The sequence below is a fragment of the Lasioglossum baleicum genome, chromosome 18 (genome assembly GCF_051020765.1).
Source record: "Lasioglossum baleicum chromosome 18, iyLasBale1, whole genome shotgun sequence".
NCBI lineage: Eukaryota > Metazoa > Arthropoda > Insecta > Hymenoptera > Halictidae > Lasioglossum > Lasioglossum baleicum.
In genome coordinates, this window is record NC_134946.1 from 6,892,213 (window position 1) to 6,908,379 (window position 16,167).

Genomic DNA, 16,167 nt, shown 5'->3' on the forward strand with positions numbered 1-16,167 from the left:
AGCCACAATTACTCTATTATAAAATAGTTTTTATTTTATTATTGCAATTCTATTTTAGGCAAAACTATACTATTGGTTTATTGCAATAGTGAAAGATAGATGTAACGATAATAAATATCGGTAATAATCGATTGTCGTATATTAATACTGAGGTTACCCCTCTCAACTTCTCTTTTTCATCGACGCGAGTGGCCGAGCCTGCTTCCTGTACGTTTTACAGTATTTATAAAGAAAATTACGGTATTTAGACCGTAAAAATATTGTGTCTGTGTTTATGTGTAGCGAAAGTTTAAAAATATTATTTTTCAATATATTTAATTTATTATTTTGAATAATAAAAATCGTTTTAATGAAGAATTTTCCCAAACACGTTTGCACGTGTTAATTAATTCTCGTATTTTGTGATGCGAAACTTATTTTAGCTTCTAAGAAAATAATACGTTTGTTTATCAAATTCGTGAACGGTTAACATTTATATATTGAAGTGTGAAATCGTAAAATATAATAAGACATTGAAATTTTAATAACCTCATGGTGCCAACAGTACCACGAAAGCATAACGTTTATATATATGCAAGTGTGAAATCGTAGAAAAAAAATAAGATATTGAAATTTTTAACCATAAGGTTATAATCGGTATAAACCGCCAATAGTAGTGTTTGAGAAATATTTCTATAAGATACTAACCATTGTTTATATGTTACAGGTAGAAGTACATAAGAACGATGACGAATTCAAAGGGTTATCGTCGTGGAACCAGAGATTTATTCTCACGGAAGTTCCGTAAACATGGAACAATCCCACTGTCCACATATATGAAAGTATATAAAGTTGGCGACATAGTTGATATTAAAGGCAATGGAGCAGTCCAAAAGGGAATGCCTTACAAAGTTTACCATGGAAAAACCGGCCGTGTATTTAACGTAACTCCTCATGCTCTTGGAGTCATTGTGAACAAAAGAGTACGTGGACGCATCATTGCTAAGAGGATCAATGTCCGCATTGAACATTTGACTCATTCGAAATGCAGAGAAGACTTTCTGAAGCGCGTAAAGGAAAACGAAAGGCTCAGGAAGGAAGCGAAGAAGAATAATATCAAAGTTCAACTGAAACGACAACCAGCTGAACCAACGAAAGCACACATTGTATCAGGACGCGAAGAACCTGTTCTACTTGCTCCTATTCCATATGAATTTATTGCTTAAAACGTAAATAAACATGTTTTGACAAAATTGTTGTTTCTTTTATGATAAATCTCCATTTATTTTCAAGAGGAAATACTTTATCTTGAATTTTTTAACTTTTATCATTCACAAAAGAATTTATTTATATTTACAAGTAGTATATTAAATTTTGATAACAATGATTTTATTTTCAGTCATACTCTTACATACATATAGAATCTGTTAGCGCTTCCAACATTTCTAAGTTACTAGAGAAATTGCTCTAAAAATAAAACAAATGATTTTTACGAAGATAGACTAGTTTCTTGATAAAATTAAAAATAAATAATCCTTACATAAACTGTAATTGATTTCTTTTTTTTTTTAACAAAGAGTGTTCATTCTCATCAAGGCAATTACGTCAATGAATAACCATGAAGCTAATGAATTTCTCTATATTTTATGAAAAAAATATAAGTAAACCTATTTTGTATATACTTTACTTTTATAAATAATCTAACATACAACATTCCTAATCTTATATACTGTACTTTGATAAAATATGAAATTACTATATAGGATTTGTTTAATTTACTATATTTTTATATAAAACTCTAACTGCAATCTTTCGATTGGTAGAATAGGATGTAACCAGTTTCAGAACTCTTCTGAATATCTGATGTAAGTCCGTAAAAGTCTTCTATAGTAGATGCATCAATTTTCTAGAACAAAAATTGAATATGTAGAAATATTTTTGCGAAGCTTGTATATAGAATATTCGAATACATGCGACTGATCTTTTAGCGCTGTTTCACAAGTCAAAATAAGGCGAAAAACAAGAGTAACAAAATTGCCGTGGAAACTCCATTTTTCGTTATTAACGATTAAATATATCTTTTAGTTTCACTTATTGGAGCAGAAGTTGGACAGAAGTTTAATCTAAAAAGATGTTCACATGTAGTCGAATGCTTCGTATAATGTAATATAAAGTCATTCAAAGCTTACATCGACCATATCATCATCAAAAAGCAGCCAAAATCCGTGACTTTTAACTATTGAAATATAGTGTCCCCGATTAGGCCCACTTCCACAATGTATCACAACTGCGACCAAATCATATAATCGATCTGGGTTCACTGCATCGTCACTCTGTACACAGAGGACAGAGAAAATATACATATAAATATGAATTATTGTTAAAGTAATGATGTCGTAAGTAGGGCTGTTACTTTTCCGACGCTTCGACTCTTCTGAGATTTGAAGGAACAAAGGGAACTTTAAAGTTTTGAAGTGTCCGAAGTCTTCGAAGTGCACGTAGCATTAGTGTTGTTCCATTATTATTGTTCATACAAAGTTTACTATACATTTTATTTTGTTACTTTTTGTACTGATATGAACATCACGAGTCATAAAATATTCGGGCATTTGTTTAAAATGCCCAACTTCAAACTTTTAGCTGCGGTGGCGTATATTTTTCGAAATGTAGGAGTGTCCAATCACTTTCTACACTCACTGTAATTGTATCAAATATAACTTAATGCGAAATTTCGAAGTTTAAAGCATCGAAACTAAAATTTTTTCAATCTTTTAATAATTTACTACGTAAGTTCGAAATACGAAACTTCGATTCTCATCACTAGACTACGAATCTTTATGCAAAATAAAAATTGTCTGCATCGATTGCAAGAAATAGAAACTAAATTGAATGTAATTTCTTCCCTTAACGATTTGAATAGAGAAGAAATCATATATTGACATATTCAATTTTTAAAATTTTCCAACAATTTTGTATTTCATCTGCTTGATTTTGCTATAAATGCATAAAGATCTGCAGAAAGGAATTCTTGCGTTCGAAGGAAAGTAACAGCCCTAGTCGTAAGTAATTGAGAAATACCTACAGTATTAAAGAGTCGAAGCTCCAGAGGAAAAACTACCCTGTGAGAAACTTTGATGTGACGATTGTATTGTTCCACGTATTTGAATCTTTTCAAATGCAATGCCAATATCATTGGTAATTTTTTCACTCTCATTCGTTTCTGGAATACAGCGTCTTACCAAGTATTAATTCGAACAGAATTTATAAATTACAAATTCTTTAAAAAAGTACCTGTGCTTCTTGATAACTGCTACAGTGATCGCACTTAAATTTGTTATCGCTACAAAGAGTCTCAGTATTAGAGAAACATCTGAGGCAGTGCGTGATTGAAGTATTTTGATCTACGTCAACTTGTAGATCAAAAAAATCCTCATCTTTGCTTGATACAGTCTCACAATTAAGGCAGCGTGTTTCCGATGTCAGGATTCCTTGAAATATTTCATGAACCCATGTTGGTTCCGAAGGTGAACCAGCATCCCCTGCTCCACACTTCCCGCCAGGTGGCTTATTTTGACTTCTCTCTGCTAAGATTGAAATTAAATTATTTTCAATGTAATATATCGGTGCATGCATATATTGAATTTTTCACTTTACTTTTTATTGTAATTGTGTAAGAATTAGACTGTGGATCTTTATGCATTTATGGCTCTTGAACATTTTCAAAAAATGCTAGAATATAAAATTTGACAGAGTTTAGTCCGATTTTTATTTATTTTAGATCTACAAAGACTACTACCACTGAAAATAACTTTTCACATGATTCCACTTTCTTAAAATTCGTCTACAAGAATTGCAAATTGCATAAACATCCGCTTAATAAAATATCTTTTGTTTATATACAGGGTGTGCCAGATAAAGTGTTACAAGCTGTTTTCTCAGAATGTAATTAAGATATCGAATTAATTTTTTTTTAAATTAAATGTTTAAGAAGGGCTAATATTTTAGTATGTATTAAATTTTTCTGAGGTAATTTTTTGGGGGAGAAAGAGGGGCACCCAACATTTTGTTATTGTGATACCTCTCATTAAACTCAATAGCATTTACTTGAACTTTTTTTTTAATGCGCATAGTTACAGTGTTATAACGAACAACTTGTTGTGAATCAAAACGTTGAAGAAACCAAAAAAAAACGAAAATCAATAATACTTTCCATTAAAAAAATGTTGGGGGCCCCTTTCTCCCCCAAAAGTTACCCCAAAAAAGTTCAGTACATACTAAAATATTAGGATGTAAAAAAAAAACAGCTTGTAATACTGTATCTGATACACCCTTGTATATGTATATATGTATATTTACGAACATATACCTACCCAAAATGATTTCATTTATGTGATTTATCAAGAAATTTAGGAATTCATGTGCATCTTGTTGCATATAGTTATCAAATTCCTCTGTAATAAATCATATATATATACGTTACTTATAATATAAATGTACATGTTAAAAATTTCTGTAAGATTTTATAAAAACTGAAAAGCTACATATTACACCGACCTTTTTCTTTCCTTAGCCTGGCAATAAACTTTTTTGGAGCTATAGATCCGACTTTCTTCTTTTGTGTTGCAATACTGTAAAACAAATCTGCCAAACATGTTAATAATGTTTCCTTGGTTCGCTTATTTCTAGCTTTATATTCTAGAACTTTTTCTCTGAATGGCCGGCAGAAATATAAAGCTTGTAATACAGAATTGCTATAACAGGTATTTCCAAACTGCAAAGAGAATATTTAAAAATCAAATACTGTACTAATTTCTTATATTTATTTCATCTACATAATAAAATGTACATTTCATACTTACATTAACTAAGCCAAAATAATGCTCATTAGGTGGAAATTGATCAGAGCCTATATCTCTCTCTAGTTGTGATATATTTGCACCCTACACAAATATAAAAGTAAAGTATTATCGTTTCGAAATTTAAAAAGTTGATGCAGAATATGGAAGAATGATATAAATAATTTAAAAATAAATTTAATCATTATAGGAGTTTTAAGTCACTTTCATAAAACAAAGTTTTTTGAGTACACATCAATAAAAATATTTGAAAATTATGTATGAATACAAAACATGAGTTAGTAAAAAATATCTAAAATTATTTGAATAATCTAACTAAATAAATAGATTATATTAAACATATTGAATTTAATTAGCAAAATAAATTCGATACTTATATTGAAATAGATATGTGTGTAACATTATAATAAAATACCTGTAATTAATAAAAAAAATTGATAATATATTGATACTATTTATACTTAGAATTTATACAGAGTTTCAACAAAAATAAAAATTTTACACAAGCAGATAAAAGTGTATAACAATTTGAGATTGTTCCTGATTGCACTACGCCATTTATTAAACACTAATAGGATAAACAAAGATTAAAAAGGAGGAGGTAAAATCAGAAATATGCATCACATTATCGCTAATGTTTTATAGAAATATGAGATCAATGAAAAAGAATGATATTTAATAGCCTTACCATTTTATGATTTTATAGCTGAAACGGACCATTGACAAGCATATAGTATAAAGTTTAGTAACAACAAAACCTCCATGGTATCTTGACTTACGATTTATTGGTTAAAGTATTATCATTGTATAATTGTATGTAATTTCAACGACAACAACGAAAGCGATTATCGAGTAAGTTTAATTTTCCACAATTTTTCTCACGAAACAATCACGCGTGTTATTTAACGTATATTTATTACCATTTACTTTAAAGTCGGAATCTGTCTCTCGATTACATTATGATTAGTTTTCGCGAAGTGACCAGACCAGAAGTGCCGTGAACGTGAACTCAAACGCATTGAAAGTAGTATCGTATTTAGTATCGATGTCAATCGGGAAATGTGCTTTCACAACGAAAGATGCAAGATGTCTCTGGACAAAAAAATTTCCGGAAAAATTTCAAACACGTAACGCTAAAAGCAATTGAACAATACGAAACAAAGGAAGCCGTTTATTGCATGTCGTATGTTGTATTGTATACAAAATTTACTAAATACATACACACAAATTCCTAAAATTTAAAAAGATAATACAGTTGAGAACTTACGAGAACTACTTATTATTCGTTATTCTATATCCGTATCTACGTAGAAGATAACATTGAAATGTGTTTAACGGTTTGTTCATGAGGTAAACACATTTCAATTTGATGCGTTTGAGAACACAATTTATTTTTCTAACCTCTTTTTCACCCGCCAATTTTGTTGTACAGAGAGAAGCGGTAAACTATTGTTATATGAGCAACATTTGAATCTTTTTTTACGTGTTGCATCAGTGAATTTGACAAATACAATTAATTATTGTGTAACTTTTATAAGGACTATCGTAAACAAACTACTGTAAACATTTCATTTTAAAGTGGTAAGTAATGCATAAATACAGTGAGTTGTATAAAAGTATACAAACTTTTCCAACTAAATACATATTAGTAAATAGACAGCGGATTTTATGCATTTACTAACATAATTCCCGTTGAAATATCAACGGCTCTCTCATTTCTTGAGGTATTCCACTAATTTATTTTTAGCACTAAATCCTGTAGGATTTCCGGGATAAAAACATATTCTTGCACCCCCTTGGACTAACGGCTACCTGTGTACCAAATTTCAACTTTCTATGTCTCCTGTGTTTTGAGATTTTTTTATTGTTACAGAGGACAGAGAAATAGCAATAATTTAATTTTAGTAATTAATCCTGAAGAATTTCCGGGATAAAAACATTCATGCACCTTTTTGAGCTACCGGCTGTCTGCGTACCAAATTTCAGCTTTCTATGTCTTCTGTGTTTCAAGATTTTTTTACCGTTACAGAGGACCACGAATCGTGTTCAGTAGAGATTACTGTTATTAGCAGTCCGATCGAAAATGTTTTTATTAGATATAGCATGGTTTCAATAGAGCTTTCATGGGATTATAGCAAATTTTTTGTAGACTCTTTTTCTTCATGATTTTCCAAGGTCACCTTCAATTTTCTGCTAATACACCTATAATTTTTTTACACCTATCTGTTAGAGGATTTCAAGACGAATTCGGTGAGTATCATAACGTAACAAAAAAAAACCATGCTATGTCTGATAAAAGCATTTTTGGTTGGACTGCTAATAACAGAGTAATCTCTACTGGTCACGATTCGTGGTTCACCCTGTATATAGATAGCAAAAATGAGTAGTTTCGTTACGAAACTTTTACCAATGGATTAGTGAAATTTTTCTGTTCAAAACGAGACCAAACACGATAGAATTGCTTTATATTTACTTGCTTAACAAGCAATGAAAGTTTCGAACACAAAGAAGGGCAGCATGTGGAAAAGTTCTGTAAAAAAAAAAATGAAAGAAAAAACTTTTCTATTTGCTTTGACATCGTAATTGACACGCAACCTTTTTGAACTGTGCGTTTACACGTGTACATGCTGTCCTTCTCTATGTTCGGCAAACGTGAAAGAACGTAGTACCTCTACGCTTTCTGAGCCTCCATATCCCCAAGGCAGTAACACTATGCACGGGGAGGCTGTACCCTGTTATGCAATATTCTACAGGTTTTATGTTTCTTTTTCAGTAATACTAACAAAAGCTTGCAATATTGGAATTAAACAAGATGGAAGGAAATAAATTAATAGATGCTGCTGCACTTTCAACTTCAGGAACTTCCTCGCCTCTCCGGCGAAAATCGATTATGGTGCGACAACCGATACTTGTGTCTTCATTATCAGAAAATGATGATGAAGCAGAACGATTAGCTCGTCGCCGTGAATCTATAGCAGCATCACCACCAATTGCTGGAAACACTACAGACAAAAGACGTTCTTTAGGTCTTAGCATCTTGGGTAATATGTCAAATAATCAACTGGTAGAGCGGATATCTCAGTGCCTAAAACTTGGTGCAGAAAATAAGATTACCCTCAAGAATGCATTTGGCTTGCAAATGATAGATTTTATGACATACATGATTAAAAAGCAAGACTCTAATATGTCTAATTTACAAATGGCCAGTATGTCTTTAGATGTAAGCACTAAAATTTATGGATTTCGCGTTGACGGTGTACATATGGAAATACTTAAGATATTGGGTGCTTTAGACAAACAAGACAAAAATATTGAAAATACAACAAATAATGACGCAGAACCAATGGATACCGAAGAAACAAATGAAAATAATAATGTAGAGCGAACACAAGAGAGGAAAAAAAAGAAGAAAGTGATACAACAAATAGTTGCTACAGTGGAAAGTCTGCAAACAAATGTTCAAACTACAAAACCTATTTTTCCAAATACGACATCAGATTTGGAAACTTCGGATAAGTTGTTTCAAGCTATGTTACCTAACCATGGAGGGTCTAGATTTTATCTACATCCACATAACGATGTTTTGGTGGATACAGTGACGCGTAAAGAAACTCTAGATACAGGTGTTACTCACAGTGTTCCAACACCAAAAGATATTTTAGCAATGGAAATTTGCCCACCTATGTTTCACTTTGATTTTCAAAATTTTGATGTAAATGAGGAACCACAGGATGTTGAACCACAGGATGTTGAACTAGAGAATGTTGAACCAGAAAAAACGAATGGAAACACGTTTCAGTTTGATTTAAATGCATCGTTGCAAGATACCAGAGAGTCATATGCTGGTATAAATAATTTTGACATTGAAGACTACGAAGACGATGAAGAAGAAAATGTACACAGATGTGTCCCATTGCCGAATCAGGTAGAAAATATTGTAGATTTTCAACAAATATTGGGTAGCACTGTAGTATTTAAACCTTCAGAATATTCAATTGTTCAACAAAGTTTAAATATTCATTGGAGAGGTCCTTCTCACTGGAAACCTACAAACATCAGAAAAATATTAGGCGACAGTAAAACTGATAAAAGATGTCGTCAAGCGCCAAATAGGAAAAAGAAGGAAGTAGAGTTATGTTACGACCTTGATACACGAGAAATCTTGGAAACTAAGCTTTTACCTAGTAAAGCAGTTAAAATAAACATTAGAACTGCTAGAATGGAATGGCACGAAGAAATATTGACATTACCAAAGGATGAACATTATGATTTTGTACAAGCTAGGAAATTGTATGTTCATGTAACAATGTTTGAACCACCTAAAAACACAGACGAGATGGACACTACTCATTTGTCTGATATTGTGGAAAATTATGATTATGATAATGAAATGAACACGTCAAATTATTGTCCTCAAGCCAATGTTAGTGAATACAATGAAATTGAAGAAAATAATGGCAATCTTGATAGTGCAGAGTCTGTAGTACCTACGCAGGCTTTGACTGGCACTAATTTAGTTGCCATTCCTACATTAACAAATAAAACATATATTTCGTATTGTGTACGGCAGAAAAAAATTGATATGAAACAATTGAAAAAATCTATTTGGAAATGTTTATGTACAGACAGTGACAAACAAGACATGGAAGAAGACACAAGGAGAAATGAAAATTTGCAGAATTTAAATGAAATAAATGGTGCAAAGAGTTTCAACAAAATTTACAAGGAATTGCCAACGTTATTATCAAAAAATAACGCAGAAGCATTAAGTTTTCCAATCTCCTTTGTGTCTCTCCTACATTTAGCAAATGAAAAATCATTGGAAGTCAATTCTTCACCTGACATGACTGACCTTATCATAAGACAAAACTAGACTCGAAACGCAGTATATTTTATACCAGTGTAATATTTATAAGGAATAATAAATTGAACTATTTTTGTAATATTTTTTGTATATTCGTTACTCTATTTTTGCGAAACGTTCAATGTTATACTTTTTATTATTATAGAATGCTTGCGTATATCATATACAGGGTGTGGCACGTAACTGTCGCCACAATTTCTCAGGTACTTTCGAGAGTCTGACAAAAAAATGTATCCAACGAAAGTTATGGTCATCTACGAAAGATATCTAAGATGGTTATCTACGAAAGATGCTTGGCGTTGGGTGTTGTTGTGGGCGTTGTTCAACTGGTAATCTGCTGCCTGTGCCTGCTAGCAGACTCTACTGATTCTCTGTCATGGCAACTTTGCCTACTAAGTATTTAGGTGAACCTGTATTTCTTGATCATAACGCTTGAAAACAATTTAATATAATAATAGACACGTTCTCACAGTATGTAATTAAAGAGTGTTAGCTGGATTCTTTCTATATATTTATACTGTGTAGTGATAAATTTTATAATAGATATATATATATATATATATAATAGAGTAGATTATATATAATAGATAATTTTATAATAGAAATGCAATGTTACATAACATCGTAATATGTATGAATAATGCATTTCATGAATAAAAACGTTTACATTTTTAAAATTTTTTATTTCATTCTAAAATAATGCAAAGAGGGATAAGTATATGTATTATGTATATGTGATATCAAAGTACGTACAGTACTTTCCCCAAAGGTTTATTCAGTTTTATTTATACAATATAGAAATTTAATGACATGGGAGATCTTAAAATGTGGTCAGATGGAATTAAAGATTTCATATAAATGTGGTTCGTTTGTACAGTATACGAAAACACACAGTTATTATAAATTATTCTTTGTTTATCGTAGTCTTCAACAATGGGATCTCCATTCGCTAAGTACAGTATGTAAAGACAGCCTACACCCAATAGTATAAATACAATTGTGTATGTAAATATTAATAAAGAGCTGACTATTATAAATTGTCGGCATAAACAGCTTTTTCATTTCGTTTGTTTTTAACATTATAACATATATCTCCTTTTTATTCTATGTATACGTATTCATACATATATATATATGTATGAATACGTATATATATGTTCTTTTATTTATATATATACTTATATATGTATATGTAGTATTTATAGAAAATTATACTAACTACATTAATATATACATAAAAAGGCAAATGTGGAATACCTGAACTTCATTCGTCTCTTATTTTATAAAAATATGTGTATTTATTATGTTTGTTCATATTTTGATCAATCCTATTATGATTATTGTAGCAGTAAAACACATTGTAGTATACGTATACACATACTTACATTATTCTTACTATGTATCTTCGTCATTGTATATTACAATTTCTCAGTTAATGTTTTGCTTAAATGGACTGCAATTTAACATTTCTCAGAGAAGTTTCCTGTACAGAATATGAAATACTTAGAACAATGTACTATATTTCAATATCTCAGACATTTGCCCTTTATTGTTTGAATTGTTCCGTTTCACTTTATTTTCATTTTAAATGCGGATTTAATATGTTGCATTACACATTTTTTTTTACATTTTTGCCATTAAAATTATGAAGATCTTAAAACCACATAAGTGTATATAAGTAATAACAAAAAAACGTGTTCGTCTACTGGCATAGTTTCATTCTATTTCTTTTCGCTTGCATCAAGTTACGTATGGCATACTCGATGCAGTTTATTAGTCAATTTTAACAGAACGTGTACATACGCACTAATGCTTGGTAAAGTTAAAACGATTTTACGAATAACTTTATTCGGTAGATTAAAATTACTACAGTCACACTTCGATACGATTGTCAATACTTAACTTCTATCTCAATTATGATTAGTTGAATTGTATATTATTCGTAGCCGCAACAATCGCATCGAAATGCATGTTACGCTTTCTTGTGAAAAAGGGAACCATGTTTAATTATATTTATATATATTGCAATCGCTGCACGTAAAAAAACATACACGCACATATATGAGCTCTGTAAAATTAACAAGCATAATTCACATATACTGGAAGAAAAAGGATAACAAAAAAAAAAGAAAATTATTTTAATCAGAATACTACAACAATATTCTTGTGGATAGTACCATACAAAAAGTGACATTTTGAACATGTGCTGTATAATAGACTTCTCTTTTCTTTTTTTTTAAGAAACGTTCTACGATTGTATCATTTATTGATGTAATAAATAAGAGCTTGAAACGTAACATTGAACTTCAGAGCAGAATCTACCATTCTTTCCATAGTATAGTTATTTTTATGTTACTATATGTACAATCACTGTTTCTAAGCTTGATGATTATTTTCCAGTCGCAAAAGAACATTATAACTCAATGTGAGTTTCTAGGTTGACTTTAAAAAATTTCGTTGTTAAATATGATATTACAATATATCGAATGTTAAGCACTGAACATTTTTTTTAACATGAATCGTTTTTATATTATTGTATTTAACAACCTTAAATAATTGCGTTCGCAGCACCGCGTTTGCTTTCGTGCATAACACTTTAAGTGCGTTCATCGTAGGAGGAAAATAGTATTTTAAACACGATTTCATGATAGCTTTCATTCTTTATGCTCCGGGTTGGGTTTCGTTTTCGGTTCCATTGTTGTGGAACGCGGGTGATGAGGATTTGTCTGATTTCTTGGCACTAACAATACATTCCCATCTGCAGACTGTTGAAGGCTGTATTCATATGGGTGATATTGATTCCCATCAGGGTCCCGTAAAGACTGTAACATATACAATATATTTATTTATGAATTATTAATGAAATCTTTAGGGAGTTATTAGCACTGATTAACTTATGAATTAAATAGAAATCTCGAATAAGGGTTTATATTGCATGTACAGTAGAACATTGTTTATCCGGATCCCGTTTATCTAGATTGTCAAACATAGTCCCTGTCTTTTTTAATCTGCTAATTAATTAATATTCTGAGACAGTGATCGCGGCAAGATCGTTAATCGAAAGAGTCAAATATCAGCAGTACAACGATTTAGATTTCTTTGAAGGGTTCTTCAAGAACCTTGTTTTTAGAAGTCGGTTCAAACGATAGGTACACACATTATATTTAAATCTAAATTCAAATTCAACTCTCAGCAACCTATCTAAGTGAAAATTGAAGAAAAATGAGTTTATCAGTTGTTTCACATCGAAAATGTTTTATCTGGTATAGTGTCAACAGAAACAATTAAGAGCCCGTTCAGACACGGCGGAAACCGCGCGTTTTCGACCGCGCGATTTTTGTGTTTGATTGTTCGAACGCGCGGATGCGTGTGAACGAATCCATATATGTACGCTAATGTAAATAAGGTCCGCGCGGTTCAAATCGCGCGGTCGAAAACGCGCGGATTCCGCCGTGTCTGAACGGGGTCTAAAATATTAAGACAATTGAAGAATGTTCACACGTTATTTTCAATATGAAAATAGAAGGAAATCTTTATATGGTTTCAGTGTCTTATAATTGAGAAAGTAAATTTTTATTTTGCATAAAGATCCGCAGTCTAATAACTACAGTCATTAATTGTTTTTTAAAAAATGTTCATTTTTCGTTTTCGTAGTTTCATTCCAGAAAATCGATTGATAATCTAATCATCTAATGATAACTTATTTGTATACCAATACCACCGCAATAGAAATATTTTCTTAGCAATATTCAAATTAAAATATCTGCTAAACTAATCATTTTTCGACATGTATGGATTGTTATAAGAATAATGAGAAATTTAAATAAATTCAGTCTTGTAATTTTTATAAAACAACGTATATGGTTAGTGTTGATACACAGAAATTCAAATTCTATTATACACGTGCTTCATAATTACATGATTGCTCAGAGTTGTTATTAGAGTCACGATCGATTGATTACTTGAATTGGAAAAGGTATATCGGTCTGTAATCTAGCGATAATTAATATTGTATGCTTACTTGAAATACATGACGGTAAAGTTGGCTAAATTTGTCCTTCACGCGTTGCCTCTCGAGAAGCATGAATTCGTGTTCACGAATAAGTCTCATTTTACGGTCTCTCATTTCCTTCACTTCATCGGCAAGGCTAATAATTTGGTCTAGTTTACGTTTGCGGCAATTTTGAGCAGCAACTTTATTCTTGCCTCGTCTTCGTATGTCACGTATCAAAGACAATTGAGCTTCGCTGAGATCGTATTTACTAAGACGTTCATTAAATTCGTCCATAGGTAGATCAATAATATCTTTCACTGGAATCGGCACGTTCAATGCCCTGGCCCTTTTCTCGTCTCTAGTCAGATGCTCTTCGCATTCGCTTTTACGTCCTGAAGAAGATCGAAATATAAATTATAGATATGAAATAAAGCAAATATTTGAAAAAAAATAAAAAATTCTATAATCTTTATTCAGCAAAGATATAATTAAAAAAGATTTTGTAACATTAGCTTTACTTTGAAATTTCACATACAAAGCTCATAAATAATTTATTTATCTGTAAAAATTACTATTTTGCGAGAAAAAAGCGTCGACACAACATTTTTGATATTGTACGGTCGTATGATGTTTTTGAACTAACAGTTTTACCTTTTTTGTCGCGAGAAACTGGACGTTGAAGGGACCCGGAACTTTCCGCAGGCAAATGATACGTGTGATTATGGTGAATGTGTTCAATAGCAGAACGTCCTGAAATAGACAAGATGGTGGTCATTCAATGCATCTTTGCGTATAAAATTACATTTGGAGTTACTTATTATAATATGATTTTACCAAATATAGAAATTCAGCTGTAATTAGGGATGGTTCAAGTTCAATATTATGTTCACGAATCCGAGTTAATTTCAATAACCAAGTTACATTTCATGGGTTTTCATGGTCGATTACTACATAAATGCGATAATGTTACAATGATTATATTTGAAAAGTATTCTTTTTATACAAAGTGATATCGAACCTCGGAATGAGTACTTACAAGTTTCGAAAAGAAACTTATAAGTACTTCGATGTTGAAAGGAATCGAATCTTTCGTAGGTAGTACCCGAATCACGGAAATTAGAACTGCATAGTGGGTTTTAAGCTATTACTTGCTCTAAATTCGTAACTATTTCAGAATTATTATTTCATTTACAATACTTGGTTTTAGCCTATTTCTTTTTTTATCCATGATATTTCCTGCCTTTGAAAACACTCTTTCGGAAGGCACAGAAGTGGCCATTATACAAAGATGTTCGTGTGCAATTTTTGTGAGTTTGGATAATTTTCCACTACTAACTCTAACACAGCAGTTGATGAGCTAGGTATCGTATTATTTGTAATAGCTATTTCATTGTCAATGTCTTGTTTGAGTGATTACTTCAATTGTTCAATGAATACCCGATAGATTATGAAATTATAATTACACATGTTCAATGAAATTATGCATAAAAGTACACAAAATAATGATTAAGAAAATCGGAGAATTTTAAATGAGATATTCATAAAAGTTTCGAATCTGTTCGATCCCAAGATTCGAATATACTTGCAAGTATTACTTCCATTTACCAAAGTACTTGTAGAAGGTTCGAAACAATCTGGCATAGATTCGAGTATACTTAGCAGAGTTCGAATTCAATCAATCAACGTTTGAACCTGTTTGCGAGGTACTTGATCACATCCCTAGCTGTAATGCTTTGAAAATATTGAAAGTACCAAACAAGAAAAGACCGGTTAAGTCGAAAATAATGTGGAATATCGTTTTACCTGACTGATGTCGACTGAAATCTACGCTGCAACTGTATTTCATTTCGGGTTGCGGTCCAGCTGCACCTTCGATTGGTCCCGAATACGCGTTTCCTGGTGCTCCAGCACCAACTGTATGTGTGTCGTATTCGTATTTCATTGGGGTAGTCGGGTGTGCTGTGGTTCCGAGTGGCGATCCTGGAATACATCGAATGGAATCAGGACAAACAAATCAGAATTTGTCTCTAAAAAAGGTTGTTCGCACATTTAATATACCTGTACCTGTACCTTGTTCTTGGAAATATCGTTTTGCAAACATTTGATGTTTCTTCTGGGCAACCGGGGGCATAGTGCGTTCCGTTTGACATCTTGGAGATCCTCCGTTTCGCCCGGAAACGGAGTAGCTGCAGTCGTAGGACATTCGGTATTTACTGCAATAAACATAATAAATAAATGAATAAATAAATAAAAAAGAATATCTTTTGTTGGAGATCACGAAAGGACTACGAATAGCGTATGTAGGAACGATGTTTTCGCAAAAAACCTGTGCAATGTTAGGATTCTCTTTAATCGTTTTGCAATTTTATCTATTTTTTTTATTCCTCGTGTGAGAAATCGGTACGTTGTGATATTAATGAATTCGGTTATATTGAATACTGTTTTTCATTAAAAATCCTCATGACAAGCGTGAC

General features: G+C 31.7%; 4 protein-coding genes across 17 annotated transcripts in view; 2 read left to right on the plus strand and 2 right to left on the minus strand.

Annotated features, from left to right (window-relative positions):
• Positions 1–71: 71 nt before the first annotated feature.
• Rpl21 (ribosomal protein L21) lies at positions 72–1,232 on the plus strand. Its single transcript, XM_076442771.1, has 2 exons — positions 72–207; positions 707–1,232. The coding sequence occupies exon 2, from the start codon at positions 726–728 to the stop codon at positions 1,203–1,205; it is 480 nt and encodes a 159-aa protein (XP_076298886.1). The 5' UTR covers positions 72–207; positions 707–725; the 3' UTR covers positions 1,206–1,232.
• Usp12-46 (Ubiquitin-specific protease 12/46) lies at positions 1,220–6,013 on the minus strand. 3 transcript variants are annotated; one of them, XM_076442765.1, is made up of 8 exons: positions 5,524–6,013; positions 4,839–4,919; positions 4,534–4,750; positions 4,350–4,430; positions 3,271–3,560; positions 3,062–3,199; positions 2,169–2,312; positions 1,220–1,885 (listed from the first exon to the last, which is right to left on the minus strand). In XM_076442765.1, the coding sequence occupies exons 1-8, from the start codon at positions 5,524–5,526 to the stop codon at positions 1,778–1,780; spliced, it is 1,062 nt and encodes a 353-aa protein (XP_076298880.1). In that variant the 5' UTR covers positions 5,527–6,013; the 3' UTR covers positions 1,220–1,777. The 3 variants fall into 3 exon arrangements, with proteins under 3 accessions (XP_076298880.1, XP_076298879.1, XP_076298881.1); XM_076442764.1 differs by having other exon boundaries at positions 1,224–1,885; positions 3,271–3,563; positions 5,524–5,945; XM_076442766.1 differs by lacking the exon at positions 1,220–1,885 and adding an exon at positions 1,931–2,102 and having other exon boundaries at positions 3,271–3,563; positions 5,524–5,948.
• On the plus strand, positions 5,784–11,325 carry LOC143217970 (condensin complex subunit 2). 2 transcript variants are annotated; one of them, XM_076442758.1, is made up of 3 exons: positions 5,784–6,018; positions 6,268–6,416; positions 7,609–11,325. In XM_076442758.1, exon 3 carries the CDS (start codon positions 7,648–7,650, stop codon positions 9,706–9,708), a length of 2,061 nt encoding a protein of 686 aa, XP_076298873.1. In that variant the 5' UTR covers positions 5,784–6,018; positions 6,268–6,416; positions 7,609–7,647; the 3' UTR covers positions 9,709–11,325. The 2 variants fall into 2 exon arrangements, with proteins under 2 accessions (XP_076298873.1, XP_076298874.1); XM_076442759.1 differs by lacking the exon at positions 5,784–6,018 and adding an exon at positions 6,048–6,185.
• Cnc (NFE2 like bZIP transcription factor cap-n-collar) overlaps positions 11,217–16,167 on the minus strand; it is a 184,870-nt gene continuing 179,919 nt past the window's right edge. For 9 of the 11 annotated variants that reach the window (XM_076442745.1, XM_076442748.1, XM_076442740.1 and 6 more), the window contains 5 exons: positions 15,752–15,906; positions 15,497–15,673; positions 14,345–14,443; positions 13,721–14,085; positions 11,217–12,521 (listed from right to left, as the gene is read on the minus strand). In XM_076442745.1, coding sequence (XP_076298860.1) covers positions 12,354–12,521; positions 13,721–14,085; positions 14,345–14,443; positions 15,497–15,673; positions 15,752–15,906 — 964 coding nt within the window. In that variant the 3' untranslated portion in view covers positions 11,217–12,353. The remainder of the gene's footprint in view (positions 12,522–13,720; positions 14,086–14,344; positions 14,444–15,496; positions 15,674–15,751; positions 15,907–16,167) is intronic. The other 2 variants (XM_076442741.1, XM_076442742.1) reach the window with 2 other exon arrangements.